The sequence below is a fragment of the Cryptomeria japonica genome, chromosome 4 (assembly GCF_030272615.1).
Source record: "Cryptomeria japonica chromosome 4, Sugi_1.0, whole genome shotgun sequence".
In the NCBI taxonomy this organism is placed as follows: Eukaryota; Viridiplantae; Streptophyta; class Pinopsida; order Cupressales; family Cupressaceae; genus Cryptomeria; species Cryptomeria japonica.
Genome location: NC_081408.1, coordinates 47,418,865 through 47,438,345, shown reverse-complemented (window position 1 = coordinate 47,438,345; position 19,481 = coordinate 47,418,865). Strand labels below are relative to the sequence as shown.

General features: G+C 39.5%; 1 protein-coding gene across 2 annotated transcripts in view; it reads left to right on the top strand.

Moving 5' to 3' along the window:
• LOC131056799 (bifunctional phosphatase IMPL2, chloroplastic) overlaps positions 1-19,481 on the top strand; it is a 198,859-nt gene that overhangs the window by 114,885 nt on the left and 64,493 nt on the right. For both annotated transcript variants that reach the window (XM_059219556.1, XM_057991069.2), the window contains exon 7: positions 9,829-9,918. In XM_059219556.1, coding sequence (XP_059075539.1) covers positions 9,829-9,918 — 90 coding nt within the window. The remainder of the gene's footprint in view (positions 1-9,828; positions 9,919-19,481) is intronic.

The window sequence follows — 19,481 nt, the reverse complement described above, 5'->3', positions numbered from 1 at the left end:
CATGAAGGAAGATCAAAAGAACGATGAATTGGAGACCAAGATCGTGTCGAAGTGGAGTAACATTGGAGATACCAACCAGGGAAACTTCAGTACGAAGAAGTTTCGAGAAGTCCCTTACATTGGCAAGCCATCACCTGTCGCAAGGAGAATAATTGAAAGTGGCATTATCAAGGCAGCCGGCTTCCCTCCAGCAATCCAGTGCCATGAGTTGATGATCGAGTGTGCTCGCCATTATGATCCACAGTCCAGATCGATCGTGTCCAAGGAAGGAAATACTTTGGCTTACCTTTCAGAGGAGGCTATCAGTGAAGCTCTTCACCTGCCAGAACATAAAGATATGATTTATAAAAGCTTAGAAGGAGCCAGGTCCATGTACGAAGATGATCCAGACACTTGCTTGAGCATCATCAACAAGAATTGGTTACTCAAGAGTTGTCCTCGCCTGAGCAAGATTCCGAATACACCACATAGGATCGACTTCCAGGAAGAGTACAGAGATTTGATAACATTACTCAACCGAGTTACAGGGGCTCCTCAAGCCTTCTATTTTGAGAAGTGGATGTTCTACTTCATCCAGGTGATAGTTCAAGGAAAAGGAACAATTCATTGGGCTAGAATGATTAGCCATTGCTTGGACGTGCAGTTAAGAAGACTGAAGGCTACCAAGTCTTTCTACATGAGTTCATACATCATATATGCCTTGATCAGGAGTTTTGAATATGCAGGACTGCCTCACAGAGGAGTGATCGGAAGAGGGCCCGGGGAAGTCAGAGTTTGTGATTCCTATGTTCATTTGCATCATCCGCCAGGAAGTGACTACAAGTTAGTCAATGATACCTTCACGATGAACATCACCAGGACATTGCAAGGCGGGATTCACAATCGGCTATCTCAAGATGCACAAGAACTTGTAAAGAGGTATGGTGCTTGGTTCATCCAATTTCAGAAGTTTACATATATTAGAGTTCATGGATGTCCTTCACCTCCCTACATGTTGTCGAGATATCCGACAGACAGAATAGTGTTACTTGAGGTAACTAGACAGTTGGTAGCTTATGCGAAGGCATTCAGACACAGGCATGGAAATGGAGTTCCTGTGCCTATCATACTAGGAAATTCAGTTGAGGTATGTCCTAATGCTCTAGCCATGGATGATGCAGAAAAGGAGTTAGCTTTATATTCATTTTCATTCTTTGCCTTGAGAGAGAGTTTTGATCCTTATGGGTATATAGAGGAGACAGTCGGAAGGAAATACAGACATGAGTTTCAGATAGAGGACTTTATGATGAATCTCTCAGATGATCTTGAAGTAAAAAGAAAGATGCATTCCAGATTGCCTCTAGACTTCATCAGGAAATGCAAAATTTATAGAGTGGCCGACCAAGCTCAGGACAGTGGCAGACATCTCCAATCATTTTATGAACGAGAAAGCAAAGCAGTAAGGCTAGATTGGAATGAACCTGAAATTTTGGATCTAGATGCCTTGATGGCTCCGGTTTTGTCTTGTACTCGTAGATGGGTTGATGTGCAACATCAAAAGTTGAGAGAGCAGGGCATATCTATGACTTTTACTTTGGAGGAAAGGCCAGGAGAAGGAGGAGCAAGCGTAAGTGAAGGCAATCCTCATCCTAGAGGATCGAAGAGAAAGGAGAGACCTGAGAAAAGAGAATCCTCCAAGAAGAAGCAAGAGGCCAATAGAGATCGTTCATCCGGCACATCTTCTCGACAAGAGAAGAGGACACTTGAAATGGAGGAATCTATGGAATCAATGGTGCAGAACGATAAACAGGAAGAAGGACAGGCACCTCAACGTTCATCAAGCCAAGTCAATGAGCTACATGAAGACAAGAACGATGACGAAGTGACATCTCCTCCCAGAGAGGAAGAAACATTGCCTAAGGAGATACAGGTTAGAGAAACAAGATCTGCCATTCCAGATTGGTTAAAAGAGAGACTAACAAGGGTGATTGTGATTGAGGACGAAGATAATGTGATTGATTTAGAGAGCCTTGTTGGAAATTCTCAGGAAGTGACAGAAAAGAGGAAAGCCACTAAGATGTCCAAGATGATCAGAGATGAGACAGGATCCAGGAAATTACAGATAGCTACACCAGCAGTGGACAAGTATGAAGGTGAAATCCTTGCAGAAGAGTATGATGTAGAGACATTTGAGCTTGGTCCACTCACAGCCGAGCAGACGTTGGATGATGCCACTGATTCATTTGAGGCACTTAAGGACAAGCTTAGAGAAGAAATGGAAAAGAATAGAAAGCTTGAGCGAGAGGTCAGTGCTTGGAGAGGCTACTTTAGCCATCTCAATCAGCCTTTGAGGCATCAGGATCCGGCAGTATCTCCTGCGCAGGCACTTCCCTTTGAATCAGTTGGTGAGGCAGAGAGAGTCAGGAGTTTGGTTCAGCTTATGAGCTCTTGGATTGACAAATCCCATACAGTTGCTATTGAATTTGCAACAAGGATGATGCAGACCATTCATCGAGCTATTCAGGTTCTTGAGATCATCCACAACCTAGTGATAACTGTAGCTGCTTTTGCTCATACTAAGGATGTTATCATTCCTGTCCTGCAAGTAATCAGACAAACATCAAGGAAGGTCCTAGCGCAAGAAAAGATAATGGATGGAGGACCTCATAGTTTACTCCAATGGTCAACTTTACTCCAGATGAAGGAAGTTCTTTTTGAGGACATCAGTAACAAATGCAATCAAGTTGAAGAGATCATCCATCTGATCCAGGACAAAGTGTTTGAAGTATTATGTACTATTCTTGGCAGGACGATTGCAGTTGAGACAGATGTGGATTTGCAAGAATTAGAAGAAAGAGTCAAGGTCATCTTTTGCAAAGATGAGAATGTTATTACAGATGAACAACGAGATCAGATGTTTGCTACCATGCTCCTTATTGAGAAAATCAAGGAACTTGAACCTGGATGGGACGCTGCTCTTCTCAAGGCTTTCGATCAGGTCATCCACTTGGAGGAACGAATGAGGAATCTTCCCGAGATTCCAATTGCTGAGATCGAAGGAATCGTGTCTAGATTCATTGCATATGCTAAGAAAGAGCATTGGAAAGGGAATAAGATTCTAGAAGAAAGGTTGTTATAGATGATGTGGCACCTTAATTTTCATTGGTCTATGTCTCCTAGGTTTTTGTTCCAAATTTAATATTTGGCTATGCATTTAATATTGTTCAATAAAAAGGGGATTATTTGTAATAAACCCTAATTAGGGTTTAGGTGTCATAATCTTGGCCATTGATCTTCTTTTGATCTGGACCGTTCATTGTAATTGAGGATGCTATTTATACCCTCATTCATTTTCATTTTGAGATAGATAGATATAGAATTAAGAGAGAGCAATAAGAAATAGTTAGAGTTTTTGAGAAGCAAGTTATTTTGTAGCAAGATTGAGCTTTGAAGAAGGAATTTCAAACAATTGTTGTTTATGATGGCTTTGAGATCAATAAAATATTGAAGTTATGGTGTTTTATTGCAATTCTTGTGGTTATCTTCATGGTTGTTTACTCTCTTGAATCATTCTCAGTCAAAGTAGTATTTAAGTTTGAAGGACTAAGTGTTGGGCTTGATCTCTGGTGAGATTCACATTCCAAACCACTAGCTTCTTACTGATTGTAGGAACGCCTTGTGTGGTCAACTGGAAAGACTTGAATTACTTAAACCTTCAATCGTCATTGAGCTTTGGATATGTGCCTTCGTGGTAGTGTTCATGATCCTTGATGAATTGAAAGATCATTTGTTACCTTAGAAGATCGCATCAATTTCAGTTGAGTTGTTATTTCATGGCAATATTGAAGTTGGTAGAATCTTACCAAGTCCTGCCCGCATTAAGTCATTCTTAGGATTAGATTAGAGTTTATCTCTTGCAAACCCTGCCCTTTTGATCTTTTTTGGAATTCATTAGTATTAGGAAATCTTGTTCTTGCAATTCGGATACGTAAGTCCCCTTGATGAAACAGCAATCACAATGACCACTGGTGCTTATCCACACGTAGAGACCCTACATAAAAGAACATTGGAGTCACCCTGATTGATCCTTTTTGCGACATCTTTAGCAATCAGAGACTTTATTCAAGAGAGGATAAGGTACCCTTGGGTATTTTATTCTGTGTATGATTGTGTACAAAATACACATCAACAGGTAGGTACATCGAAGTTTGTGCCGCCTCCAATGAGTCAGGTACATTGAATCTGGACATGCTGAGGTGGACCAATCTGATCGGAGGAATGATGACTAGGATGCCACCTTGCCTAATGCTTGTGACTTGGTTGATCCTCCTCTGTCCTTGATGTGGTTTGATGAATGATGTACTTCCTTTGTTTGACTAGGCTTCCTTATTGTCAAGTCTTTCTTCTCCGGTAGCACACTTTCGCCTGGAAGTGTTGGCAAAGCCCTTTCTTTGTCGTCTTGTGAAAGAATGAAGTCTTAAGGCTAACTTGAACTCTTTGAACACTCCTAGTCTTCCAATGCTTCAAAGCACCTTGAGTCTTCCCTTTTGCCTGTGGAACGTCCTTGATGACGATGAACTGGAAGAGGTCGTCCTTGTCCTAGCCTGGTCTTCTTCTATCTGCAAAATAAACCAAAAGATGATTAAGGATACATAATAAATTCATTTAACATAGCATTTTCTACCTTAAATCATTAATGAGAAGACATCAAAATGGAGTTCGCTTGAAATCCTTCCCAGAGACGGGCCCCATAAAATTTCGCCCTAGACCCTAGCCAAGGACAGGACCTATTTGGGATTGTTGCCTTGGACCCTTTGGAAGGGTTAGGAGCGAAATTCTTGTTTAAGCTCAAATTCCATCATTTTATTGGTTCAAAATGCCTCCAAGACAAGCATATGCTATCTTTCTCTTGTCCAAAGCCTAGGAATCCATGTCTTGACCTTCATCATGAGCAAGTTAGGTAAAATTGAGAATTTTGCCTTGGACCCTTAGGAAGGGTCAGGAGTGAATTTCTTCCCTTAGCTCAAAATACTCACTTCTTTCACTCACAATCCCCTCTAAGGCATGCTTGTGGCAATCTTTAAGCCCAATCTACCTTGATCACGGTCTTGGCCTAGCACAAATTTGGAAGAAAAAGGAGATTTTTGTGAGTTTCGCCATGGACCCTCTGGAAGGGTCAGGAGCGAATTTCTAGTTTTAGGCTTGATATTACACTTTTCCTTTACCTCAAATCATCTTGCAAGGCAAGAATACCTCACTCCACCTTCAACCATGCCACAAGAATCAATGTTTTGGCTTCACCCAAGGAGAAAATGGTGGATTTGAAGAATTTCGCTCTAGACCCTTTGGAAGGGTCAGGAGCGGAATTCATGTTTTGCTTGTTTTCCCTCACTCAACTCCATTCCTCTCACTTTGCCTCTCACCTCTGGATCTATCTCTCAACTTGCTTGACAACATTTACTTGGCTCAAAAATGGCTAAAAGGAGGATTTCGCTAAAAAAACATGGCCAGGGACAGGACCTATAAGGGATTTCGCCCTGGATCCTCTGGAAGGGTCAGGAGCAAAATCCTTGTCCAAGCTTAGAATCTTCATTTTTGGAGGCAACAATCCATTCAAGGGCAATCCTAGGGGCATCCCCAACTTCTCCCACCTTGGTCTAGGCTTAGCTTGGCATAAAAATGAAAGGAAAAGGGTGTTTTAAGGAATTTCGCTTTGGACCCTTTGGAAGGGTCAGGAGCGAATTTCTTATTTTTAGCTTATTCCTTCATTCCTCTCACTTCAATTCATCTTCAAAGGCAAGGTCACGCCACCTCACACCCATCCAAGCCATAACAACCAAAGACTTAACTTGCTTTGAAGGGAAAATAGGTGATTTTAAGAATTTCACTCTAGACCCTTCAGAAGGGTTAGGAGCGAAATTCATATTTTTGCTCAATTCCTTCAAGTTTGAAGATCACCAACAAGTCAAAGTCATGCCTAAAGACATCTCCCATCTTAATTTACCCTAGCCCATACTCGACTTAGCATAAAATTGAGAGAAAAGAGTGGTTTTGTGAAATTTCGCCCTGGACCCTCTGGAAGGGTCAGGAACGAAATTTGAACTCTAGGCTTGACTCTTCATCTTTTCAACTCCAATCTTCTTTGAAAGGTAAAAATACACCACTCTTCGCCCAAGGAACAAGGTTTGGGGCCTAAACATGGAAGCGAAAGAGGTTTATGAAGAATTTCGCTCTGGACCCTTTGGAAGGGTCAGGAGCGAAATTCTTGTTCTAGGCAAAATCTTCATCTTTCAATGTGTCCAACTACTTCTCAAGGCAAGAACATACCAATCTACCCTCCAACATGCCTTGGACACTAAGAACTTGGCCAAATGAGGAAGAAAATGAGGTTCATGGAGATTTTCACTCTGGACCCTTTGGAAGGGTCAGGAGCAAAAATCATGTTCTAGGCTTGATTCTTCATTTCTCCAACTCCAAACCACCTCAAAAGGCAAAGACATGTTATCTTACTTCCATCCATGCCATAAAGACCAAGGACTTGACCTCCTCTAAGGGGAAAAAAAGGTGTTCGCAAGAATTTCGCTCTGGACCCTCTGGAAGGGTTAGGAGCGAACTTCTTGATCTTGGACAAAATCTTCACATTTTGATGCTTCCATTCACTTCCTAAGGCAAGAACATGTCAAAACCTTCTCATTATGCCTTAGAAACTAAAATCTTGGTCTAGTTAAGGAAGAAGTGGGTGTCTTCTAAGAATTTCGCTCTGGACCCTTTGGAAGGGTCAAGAGCGAAATTCAAGTTTTGGGTTGATTTCACACCTCTTTCCTCCTCACTCACTCAAGCTTGATTTAACCAATTTCTTCTGACCACAATCAAGTCCACTTACCACCAAAATAGCTTGAAAACTTTGCCCTTCAATGCCTTAGGCAAAATAGGGGGTCAAATGAGGATTTCGCTCTGGACCAAGGCCAAGGACTGGACCTATAGGGAATTTTGCTCTGGACCCTTTGGAAGGGTCAGGAGCGAAATTCCCATTCTAGGTTGATTTTCACCATTTCATTGCATCAAACCTCCTTTCAAAGGCTAGAACACCTCAAGGTCGCTCCAACCATGCCTTAGAAGTCCAAAACTTGGCCATATCAAGGAAGATAATGAAGGCTGTGTGAATTTCTCTCTAGACCCTTTGGAAGGGTCAAGAGCGAAATTCCTACTTGGGCTCATTTCTCACCTTTTTCCTCCCTTTCTTGGCTTGAATATGACTTCTTAGGCCTCCTACCATCATCAAGTAAAATTGCTCTCAAAGTGGCATTTATTTCAACGTCTAAGTGAGAAAATAAGGTCATTCAAGAATTTCGCTCTGGACCCTTTGAAAGGGTTAGGAGCGAAATTCATATTTAGGCTCAAATCTTGACTTCATTTCTCACATTTCTTCCTCCAAACAAGTGTTTTGCCCTCAATAATGCCTGGGAATGAGTTAGTTCTAAGTTTGGGTCAAAGTAGAATGTCTCATGGAGAATTTCGCTCTAGACCCTTTGGAAAGGTTAGGAGCGAAATTGAAATTCGCTTTGGACCCTTTGGGGGGTCAGGAGCGAAATTTGACATTTTGGTCTCTTTGTCAGGATTCATGTATGGAATATAACAAGAAAGAAGAAAGTTATATTCCATATATACTGTCAGGATGTTTGAGAGTGGTTTTGGACCTCCAAGAGTTATAATGCAAAATCTAGTTTTTGGAGGATTCTTCAATTTTCCAGACAGTCAAATTTCAGGATTAGGATGACATTCCAGACTTAGCCAAATTTCAGGACATTTGAAGATCAAGATGACATTCCAGACTTCATCACTCACCAATTTGACTTAATTTAGACCTTCAAGGATGATATTCACTCATCGAGCTTCATTGACCTCCTCAAACTCAAGCAAGACACAATTAGCAACAAGAGCAAAACCTTGTCCTAAGGAAGACTTTCAAAGAAACCCTAACCTGGAGCACCTGCTGACTCCCCCTGGCTCAAGCAGAGCCTACCATCCTAGTGATCCCTCTGGCAACACTCAACATGCAAAGGCTAATAGATAAAACCCTAAAAACCTAGAAAGCAAACCCTAGAAAGCAAAAAAAGTAGGGGTCCCCATTTGCAATGGGGCGATGTGTGAATACCTCACAACAGGTTGGCGTATTCATTCCTGTCCATTTCATGTTTGACAGTGATGTTATTACGATGAAACAGGCATCTTGTTAGATATAATCCCTACTGGCGATGTTGTGTTAATTTTTTTTTTTTTTGGATTAGTTGATCTTATATGTTCAATTGGATTGTCAAAGATTGAATTCTGTGATGAACAGAATTTTGATTGATCCAAATCCAAAGTGGCAATGATGTCAGATGTAAGAGAGGAAATAGATGCACAGCCAGACTAGAGAGAAGTCTCCACATTAATGAGAATAGAAACTTGGCTTATTTTTATATGCTGTTGTTCATGTATGATGGATCAACCTGGATTAACCAAAGGAGAAACTATGCATTTCTGAAATTTGAACACAAGTCAATAAACACATTTATTCAATATGAATTTTTGCCATCATTACATTATCAATTAAACTATAACAAAAGTGCTTATTCCAACTGTTTGCAAACTGATTTTTTAAATTTCAACAAATAGAACCCTAGAGATCTACTCCTTGTTCCAGCTTCCATATTCCCTCCACTCAACATGTGTATGTTATAAGTTTCCAAATGTTGTTGCAAGAGGGGCTGACAAGTATGAAGAACCAAGTGAGACCAAATAGGTACGTCAAAAGCAAGAAGGAGAATGTGGACCAGAGCATGATGTGAACAATAGGAGTATTTCAATTCTCAGGTCAAGAGAAGCACACTCAAACTTTAAGAGGATCCAAAAAGTTTCTCAAAAGTTGTGCAGGTATCTATTAGAATCCCATTTTCAGATGTATACTGTGGGAGTGTGAAACAGAGGATGCCAAAAATGCTTTTTGTTCCTTACGCTGAGTAAAGCATCCGATGCAAGTGCATAACATTGCTAAAAGCAGTCTTTATTCTGAAGGTTTTGTAGGCCTTTCTTTACAGCCATGTTTTTTTGGATATATCACTCTGTTCTGTAGGATATATATTGTAGTTTGTACGATGTACCTAGTTTTATTGATTTCCGAAACAAGAAAATACAGAGACAGAGCTAATGGAATTATAAGCTAATAGAAGTTTATAATGGGGGATTTTGATAGAATATGTTTGCTACTGATTCTATGCTACCAAACCTCAGCAGTATAAATAATAACAATAATAACAATGAACACAATACACACCAGGTAAGAAGATGTTATCATATAGATATTTACTTTACAATTGTTTGGCACAGGAAGGCCCCACAATCATTATACTTACTCTGTCATAGACTTTTATTTTAAATAACAATACGTACAGTTATTCATTATCCATTATATCACCATCAACAACTGAATATGAGAAGTTATGACTACCTGAAACATTATTAAATCAATGCTCTACACTTTTATTCTTAAATTCTATGCTAATGATTGCATTCGCAGGATGCAAAAGAGTTGATTGTTGCTAGTCTATTACTGAATCTAACATCTCTAGACATGGAGTGGGCGTATATGAATAAAATCTATTGCAAGACCATATCTTACGGATTCCAGATTCAAATGTTTTCAAGAATATGAAATTGCATGTCAATTTGGTGACCTTTTGAGATTTGATTGATAGGAGATGTTTAAAGTTTAAACTCATATGCTTGATGTTGACCATGTCTTAAAAACTGCACTGTATCTTTTGAGCTTGAGATTGAAGTTATGATAATATATTTCTCTTATTACAGGTAAAAATACCTCTATATGGATGCGACTGTTATGCTTATGCACTACTAGCATCTGGACATGTTGATCTAGTGATTGAGTCTGGCTTAAAGGTATAATTGCACTTATTGCTTTCTTGCATTATTAGAAATTCTTTTTTTACATTGTTTTTTGACAGAAAATCGAAGTACTTTTATTGTGAGATTTGTTTTAAGATTTATGTTAGTTGTATGAATGTGTTAGAAAAACATACACTATGTTGTACAAAATTGCATTAAATCCAGACAGGGAGTTCAGAGATGATAGATGCAAATAGTTGTGAATGTTCATGCAAATTGCAATTGGTAGTATTAATGTTTGAAAAAGCCAAGCAATTGTAAGTCACTTTTTCATTGATAGCTGAAACACATACATGGTGTAGGAGGCTAATCAACTATTGAGGCTAATCAACTATTCAGGTTGGTGATTCCCACAATAGGGTTTATGGCTAAGTGAAACTGATTTTCGAGCATAAATAATCGACTCTTGAACATAAACGTACCTTATAAATATTGGAAATTTGACAGAATTTGGTTTTACTTGTTGGCATCTATGGAAAGATCCACCTATAACATCCATAGTCGTATCGAGTTTGTTTCTTTAGTTAAAAAAGAAATTGCATGTATATCTCCAAAATTCACATTTTATGTATTGTGGATTGAGGAATTTGACATAAAATTGGACAAGGTTCCAAGTTGCATCTTTGGTGCTAGATGCATAATGGAGCTATGGACTATTTCTAGGTTTCGACATTGAAAGTGTAATGTCCCCTTTCCAAATTGCACTAACTTTTACCTAAAAACACAAATTAGGGTTAGGGTTTGAACTTACCAATCAACAACTTGCTAAACAAAATGAACCAATGCGTGTAGATTCTGCATATAAAGCATAAGAACAAATACAAATACATTTTCATCTTATGGTTAGGGTTAGACAAAACACTAAAATTATAATACATAAGAGTTGGAGAGAAAGAGACATGAAGGTTTGCTTGGGACCCATTTCTACACCAAACCCAAGAGAGGTTGCCTTCTACAACCTTCTTGCTTCAGTTCGGCTCGCACTTGCTTGCCTATCAAGTTTGTTTCTCCCATGTTATCATGTCTTGTGGGGAATGGGTAGAGAATGTAATTGGGTTCCTTGACTCCTACGTGTAAGGGCCCTCCAAGTTCTAGTTGCCACTTTGGTCATCCAAGAATGGCCTACTTATGAGCCCCTTGTTATCCCTTCATTACATTTCGTGCCCTTCTTCCTCAAGGGTGTATTCCTATGATGCAAACATATTTGAATATTATCTAAAGAAGCATATTTTATATTTATAATGACTGATACATAAGTTGGATATATTATTCATACTTAATCATGATTGATTCCCAATAAGGTATGATTGATTCTAATATGATAAGTATAGTCGTTTTCTAAGCACATCATAACCATTGGGCGGCAATGATAGGAATAGAATAGAATGCTGCAAATAAAGTAATGCGTTTCCAATAGCAAGAATATTTCTAAGGTGCTTTATTCAATATACAATTAAGGATTACTCCAAAGAACTATTGTTATATATATGAATTGCAAAATCTAATATATATGAGTCTGACATACAGCAATACGAGTTCTATATGATTCTATAGCATTTTCAATATATTATTAATATGAACAGCAGAGATGTATCGAACTAATATAGCATACCAGTGTTAATAGTGATTGGCTGATTCATTGATCCTTTTTGCAATGACTGAGATCAGACCTGCAATTCCTTTCCCCTTTCATTTGTTGTCTTAATGATCGATTTCTTTTTCCTCGCCCCTTGGAATGAATATTGATCCCTTTAAATACCTTGTTGATGCATAGTAGCTTCGGTCAAATATAAGGATGATCGTTTATATATATATATATATATATAATTAGAATCAATAATTTGTGTTATTCGTTATTAATGCATTTTTCTCTGAGACAGAGAAATTTGAGGTGCAATCCCTTGTTAATGCATTCTTCTTTGTGAGAGATAAGCTTGAGGTGCAAGCCCTTGCTAATGCATCTTTCTCTGTGATAGAGAAATTTGAGGTGAAAGCCCTTGTTCCATCCTCTGGGAGTAGCCATGGTGGATGTCATGTTGAGAGACTCCATGACAACATCACTTGTGTTTGTTCACCCTCTGGGAGTAGCCATGGTGACCGTCATGATGAGACGACGACATCACGTTGAGCGACTCTGTGATGGGCACTCGTGCACTTTGATCCCTTCCACACATGGGAGTAGCCATGGTGGACATCACGTTGAGTGACTCCGTGATGAACTCTTCTCCACAAATGGGAGTAGCCATTGTGGATGTCATGTTGAGAGACTCCATGACATGTGATTAGATATAAGTCTGAGGAACCAGACAATAATCACAAGAGACCACTTTGGGCTAGAAAGATGATACAGGAAGCAGAAATGCATGCAGCACCTAAAGGGGCATTTAGAGAGAGCAAAAGACCTCGCAAGTTAACATATGATGCATTAATGAGTGAAATCATTAATTCCAAACCTACTGGTGTTACAAAAGCTCTCAAGCATCAAGTTTGGAAGGATGCTATGACAAAAGAGTATCAATCCATTCTGAAAAATGATGTTTGGGACATAGTTCCTTGACCAAAAGAGAAAGCCGAGATATCAAACCATGTAAGTTATGTCCTAAAGAGGCTATATGAGGGATGCAATAGCAACGCTTGAAGCATATGATCAAAGGAAGGCAACACAAAAGAGAACAACAGAGGCAACGGCAATCCCAAGGGCAGATTTGAGTTCTATAGGGTCACATGTAGATCTGGGGGCATCTAGTTCTTCCCTTGGGCCACGGTTACGAGGACCGGGAAGTGTGGGTAGCCATATGTAAAACTACTTTGTTCCATGTAACACTCCTAGTGCACAACCTGGATTGCAAGGCACTACAATACAAAGGCTCACCAACAAGCAAAAGTGGCATGTGCTAGATTTTGGATCTACGACAATATTCTATTCAATGTTGTTTCTAGTCCACATTGGGAGAAATTGGTCACCGCATTGATTGTGGTAGGTAAGGGGTTCAAGTCCCCAAGTTGTTTAGAGATGAGTGGGGTGTTATTGTAGGATGAGGTCCAAAACACTCACCAATTAGTGGAAGAGCAAAGGAATATTTGGGAAAAGAATGGCTGCACCATTCTTTCTGATGGGTGAACGGATGGTAGGAATAGGACACTCATCAACTTTCTAGCTGCTTCAGGGGGAGAGTTAGCATTTTTAAAATCAATTGATGCTTTCAATGAAGTGAAGAATGCAAAGACCTTGTGCAACATGTTGGATGAGGTGGTGATGGAAGTGGGAGTGCGGAATGTCATCCATGTTGTGATTGATAATGCAATTGCATATGTGGCAGGCGACAAACTTCTAATTTTAGGCATCCGACATTATTTTGGAGTCCTTGTGCTGCCCATTGTCTTGACTTTCTCCTTGAGGACATAGGGAAACTAAGCGGGGTGAAGAAAGTGGTTGAAGATGGAAGGAATATCACCAAATACATCTACAATCACACATGAGCCCTGAATCTTATGAGAGAGCACACTGATGGTAAGGATCTTGTGTGATTGGGGGTCACACGCTTTGCTACCAATTTCCTCACCTTGTAGAGCATACTAGCTGCATTGCCCAACTTGAAGTAGATGTTTGTGAGTGAAAGATGGTTGGGGAATCCTTATGCTACAAAGCATGAAACAAAGAGAAGGTTGTGATTGCCATTTTTTATTCTAATTTTCCCAAGATGGTGGAGGAGATCATCAATGTAAGTTTTGAAAATTTAATTGATGTTTTATTTATTAATTGTCTAATATTACAATCTGCTGATTTTGTTAAATTTTTTATATCTGGGTGTGGGAACCGTTGATGAGGGTGCTATGAATGGTGGATGAGGATTATAACCCCATGGGGTATCTATATGAGGACATGGATAAGGCCAAAGAGGCGATTCAACACTTGTATGGGTCAAACAAGACCAAATATGAACCCATATGGTGCATAATTGATTGGAGGGGGAACCATCAACTCCAACATATTCATGTTGTTGCCTACTAGAATCCCAAGTTTTTGTACTCCCCAAGTTTCAGAGCAGATGCAGAGGTTAAAGTTGGCCTCGACACATGCATTCAGAGATTAGTTGATGATGAGCACCTTCGAGACCTGATACTTGATGAGTTGCAGAGCTATATGAAGGCCACAGGGCCATTGTTTTCTTCACCTGATTGCAAACATAGGGGAGACACCTCACAGCTAGGTAAAAAAAATATATGTTTAATTTTATTTTACGATTTATTTTTTTCTTTAAGATTATTAAAATCTTTACAAGCTATAAATGACATATTTTATCTTTGCAAATTGGTGGTGGGAAGATTATGGTGCGACAATGCCTAATTTTCAAAAGCTTGCCATCCACATATTATCACATCCTTGTAGTGCTTTTGGTTGTGAGTGCAATGTAATGTCCCCTGTTTGGGATGATATGGTTTATGGTTGGATTAGCCTATTATTGGCCCTCGTAGGCTAAGATTGACGGTTAGAGGGGTCCCAGTTGGCAGTGCGGGAGGCTTATTTCCATTCCGGAGATCATAAGTGTTCAGGATTGCTTTTCGTTTGGTTCAGTTTGGCCTTCGTTTGACTCTGTTCCACACACTTACTATTTATAGCAAGTTAGTGGTTGATTGAGAGGGACCCTTACTATTTTTAGTAAGGCAGTCAGATGCGCAGTGTATGCAGTTATTGACTCTTCTGGTTCAGACGGGATTGAAAAGTAATGAATATTGGAGAAGTTATTGATGTTTAATTGGCTTAAATGATAATTATTTTAAAAAAGGTGATAACTTAAGTTATAACTTATTGTTATAACTTGAGGGTCAATTCATCATGAAAAGGGGGCAAGTTGAGGAATTAATTATGAATGCAAATCTTAATGAAATATTAAATGTTATCCCTAAGTCTTAATGAAATAACATTTTAAATGTTATTAATATGTTTGGAAAATGAGCCTTAAGGAGGAATTAAAAGTAAAGGAGGATTTATCCCACATTGAGCATGGAGATTGATTTGGAGTTTGAGAAGTCTTTATAAACAAATCTTGTCTTCCTTCAAGAGCATGTTATAAGATTATTTCATGGAAGCCATTTCTTCTTGTTGCTGAAAGTCAGTGATTGTTTAGTTTCTAAGGACGAAAATCCTAGGAAGCTGTAGGTTGGTGGACCAAAGAAACAGGACTCGGACTCGGCTCGGACTCGGCAAGGCCGACTCGGACTCGGACTCGGGACTCAGCGTCAGACTCGGCTCCAGACTCGACTGGACTCGGGAAAGTGAAAAACTTAAGAAATTTAGAGATTTTTAAAGATTTAAAACTTGTTTCAGACACCCTTTATTGAGTACACGTTAAAGACACAAAAACATCATTAAACTCGGCTCATTTGATTACATATACAAGTATACATCAATCACATAAGCATAAACGCAAATTTAGCTGAAGAAAATAACAAACATAGATATATAAATATTGTCAAATGTATACAATATTACAAAACTCATGGAATAAAAAATCCATGTCATCATATGATCATCATCAAATGTTTCATACAAATACTAAAGGTAAATAGTAAATACTAAATACAACTACAAGTGTACAAGCCTATGGCTCAGAGGGCCGTGCACCCTCTCGCCCTGGCCCCCTGCGAAGGCGTTTAAAGTAGGTCCTAGATGATTCAGCAGCCATAGTCGCTCCCCGTGACACCATGCCATGCTCACCAACATCAGGAACGGCTGTGTCATGCTCACCAACATCAGGAACAACTGTGTCACTCTGAGTCTCAGTATTTCCTATCTCTGCTCGTGCTCTCTGCTCCTCCTCTGCCATGGCTACAGCCTCAGCCTCTATATCTACCTGGTCAATCCAATCAATGTCATCATCACTAAATACAGCTGTAGGAGTCCCAGGAGCTGTCTGATTCTCATTGGCCCACTCTGCTTCAAGATCAACCTCATCTAGAATGATAGGAGACATGTCAACTGTTGCATTCTTTCTCATTCTCAGGCGGAGGTTGTAGTGAACAAAGACGAGATCATTCATCTTCTCCACAGATAATCTATTGTGCCTCTTGGAGTGTATGTGCTCAAACATACTCCAATTGCGCTCACAACTTGATGCGCTGCATGGTTGGCTCAAGATACGAATGGCCAACTTCTGAACGTTTGGTGTCTCTGGGCCAAAAAAGTTCCACCAATGATCTGAGTTTGAAATGAGAAAAATAAATAAAATTAGTCTCACTCATGAACTCATTTAACAAGTTACAATATAGTATTGAATAAAACTAAAATTAAGCCTAACAATTTATTTTTACCTGGCATCATAGTTGTCCTACCGTCTTTGGCGACAGGACGAGAGAAGGTCTCCCCTTGTGCATCTGAGAACATCTATAGCTCTCGAAAAAGGTCTATCTGAGAAGTACCAGCAGGTCCCATCTTCTCCATGATTTCATATAGCCCATTAAGGACCTCCGCATCAGCCTTGAAAGAAGGGATAAAACGGAATGCCGGATTCAGATAATAGGCTGCCGCATGGATGGGCCTATGAAGCTGATGATGCCATCTCCTATCAATGATCTCCCAAATGGGACCATACTTGCTCTCATCTGCTCCATAGACGAATCTGATGGCCTCCTTCGCCCTATCCATGCCCTCATATATATAGCCCATTGCGGGCTTATCTCCATCTGCAACTCGCAACAAAACCACCAAGGGCTTAACAAACTGCAAAATTGAAAATATTGTATAATTTAGAAAAATGAGCAAATAAGAGAATACATATAATAAGTTATAAAACATGAAGTTAAATTGTAGAATTTATAAAAAAATTACCTTCACTATCTCATCACAAGGGACCCAAAAGCCTTGCTCATCAAAAATGCAGTCTGCCATCTCTATCCCTGCAGGGGTGGTAGCATAGGATGAGGAAGACCACTCCTCACCAACAATCATACGTCTCAAGGCAGACTTAGACCTAAGCATGGACTGCAATGTGAGGAAGTTTGTGGCAAATCTTGTGATTCCTGGACGATGCAACTCCTTCTGCTCTGTGTATTGTCTCGTAAGAGCCAACACCCATGAATGATTATATACAAATTTGCAGACATTTCTTGCCCTTTCTACACATCTCTTGACCCATGGGATTTTTCCAATATCCTCCAACATGAGGTCAATGCAATGAGCAGCACATGGAGTCCAAACTATAGATGGGTGCCTCTCCATCAATAGTCTACCTGCAGCAACATAATTTGTTGCATTGTAAATTGTAATTAATGGAGGTACAAACTACAAGATAGTAATTAATTTGCAAACAAAATTAGTTTGTAATCAAAAGTTTACCCGCGGCAACATAATTTGCTGCATTGTCGGTCACCACCTGTACCACGTTCTCCTCACCCACATCTTCAATCACCTCCTCTATCTGCTCACATAGGTAGGTGGCATTCTTGCAATGGGCGGAGGCATCAATGGACTTGATGAAAACGGTGCCCCCTGAAATAAAAAAATAAAGCTAGGTCAATGATCATTCAATAAACCATTAGATAAAAAATAAAAAATTAAAGACTATATGAAACTAAAATTAATCAATCACCTACGGAAGAAACAAGAAAATTAAGGAGAGTTCTATTTCTCCTATCCGTCCAACCATCAGTCATGATGGTGCAACCTTTAGTGCTCCATATGTGGCGTTGTTCATCTAAATCCTTTTTCACATCATCCACCATTTGAGACAAAATGGGTCCCCTCAAATCACTCTCACTAGGGGCTTTGAACCCCGCCCTGCATATGGTAATGGCATCAACCATTTGTTGCCAATCAGGAGACCTGTCGCAAAGAAACTCAATGAGATAAGTTAAGTATAAAAATTCAATGAGATAAGTTAAGTATAAAAATTAAAACAATCAAAGTTATCAAACATAAAAGTTAGTAAAACATTCACCTGGCTACAAAGAATGGAATACAGCTGTAGCTCCAAAACCTGCCAACTGCCATTTTAGCAGCATCATGGACCTCCTTGTTCCAACCCATGCCATCAAGCGACGGTTGGGACCCAGGAGTAGTGTGAGGCACAAAGAAGGAATCCAACCTAGATTTACGAATCCTAGGTCCAATGGTAACATTCCCACTACAACTACTAGTGGTAGGAGCATGAGAAGTGGTGGTGGCACTGCCACTTATAGAAGTAGAAACAGAAATGGAAGCACCAGCAGTAGCAAACTGAGTGGGACGATATGGAGGTAAGGAAGAAGGGCCTCCAACACAACCTAACTGTGTCCCTCTTCCTAAAACTGTCTCTCTCCCAATGGCCATTCGATCCTTCTTTTGTTTCTTTTTTCTTTCATTCTTCTCAACCATTACATAACAATCACGTACGGCCTGATAGACTGCTTTTAGGCATGGTTCGACATCATGTCCACGCACACCAGCAATATGGTATTTCAGCCTATATATACCTCCATGGAATATTGTTTTGCAAAACATACATTTTGTTTGCCCCTTTCCTTGCCCTGGAAAATCCTCATGATATTTCCGAGCAGGGTCCTTTCTCATGGGGGGTCTAGAAGCTGAAGTAGACATTTTAGGATAGTTTTGTGAAACTTGAAGTTGAGGCAAATAATAAAGTGAAGTTTGCTGCAATAAAACATTACAAATACAAAATAAAATTAATACATAACATTCAAAAAAACTAAAGTAGGGTTTGTAATTTTTTTTAAAAAAAATTGTAGGGTTGACAAACCCTACAATTTAAAAATAAATAAATTTACAAACCCTACATACAACCCTACATAGTACAACTACATACTACATGCTACATACAAATTACAAACATACAAAAGATCTTGCATACAAGAAAATGTAAAACTTTCAAAATAAATGAATAGAAAATGGAATTTTTGCATACAAGAAACAAAATAATGTTCAAAAAAACAATCTTACCTCTTACAACAAGCTTGGAATGAGTTGCAAACTCTTCCTATCCAACTCTTGATGCACCAAATTGAAACACAATGCAGCTCCAATGTGACAAATTGAAGAAAACTTGAGCTTCCTCCTTGCTGGTTTCTCTTCTATGCACCCTTGTTTTTCTTGCCAACTCACTTTACTCTTCCTTTTTTTGCAAGTGAATGAAATGAAAGTCACTTTTAGGGCTAGAAGACAATTAACATTAAAAAACGGATTTAAAAAAACTTTCCAAACTAATTTTTTTTTTGTGTTTTAACTTATGCCAACGCTGGCCGAGTCCAGGGCTCGGGACTCGCCGAGTTTGGCGAGTTTGGGCTTGGGCCCTCCTTGCTGGTTTTTCTTCTATGCATCCTTGTTTTTCTTCCCAACTCACTTTACTCTTCCTTTTTTTGCAAGTGAATGAAATGAAAGTCACTTTTAGGGCTAGAAGACAATTAACATTAAAAAACGGATTTAAAAAAACTTTCCAAACTAATTTTTTTTTGCGTTTTAACTTATGCCAATGCCGGCCGAGTCCAGGGCTCGGGACTCGCCGAGTTTGGCGAGTTTGGGCCAAACTCGCCAACTCGGCGAGTCCGTGTCCGAGCCCTTGGGA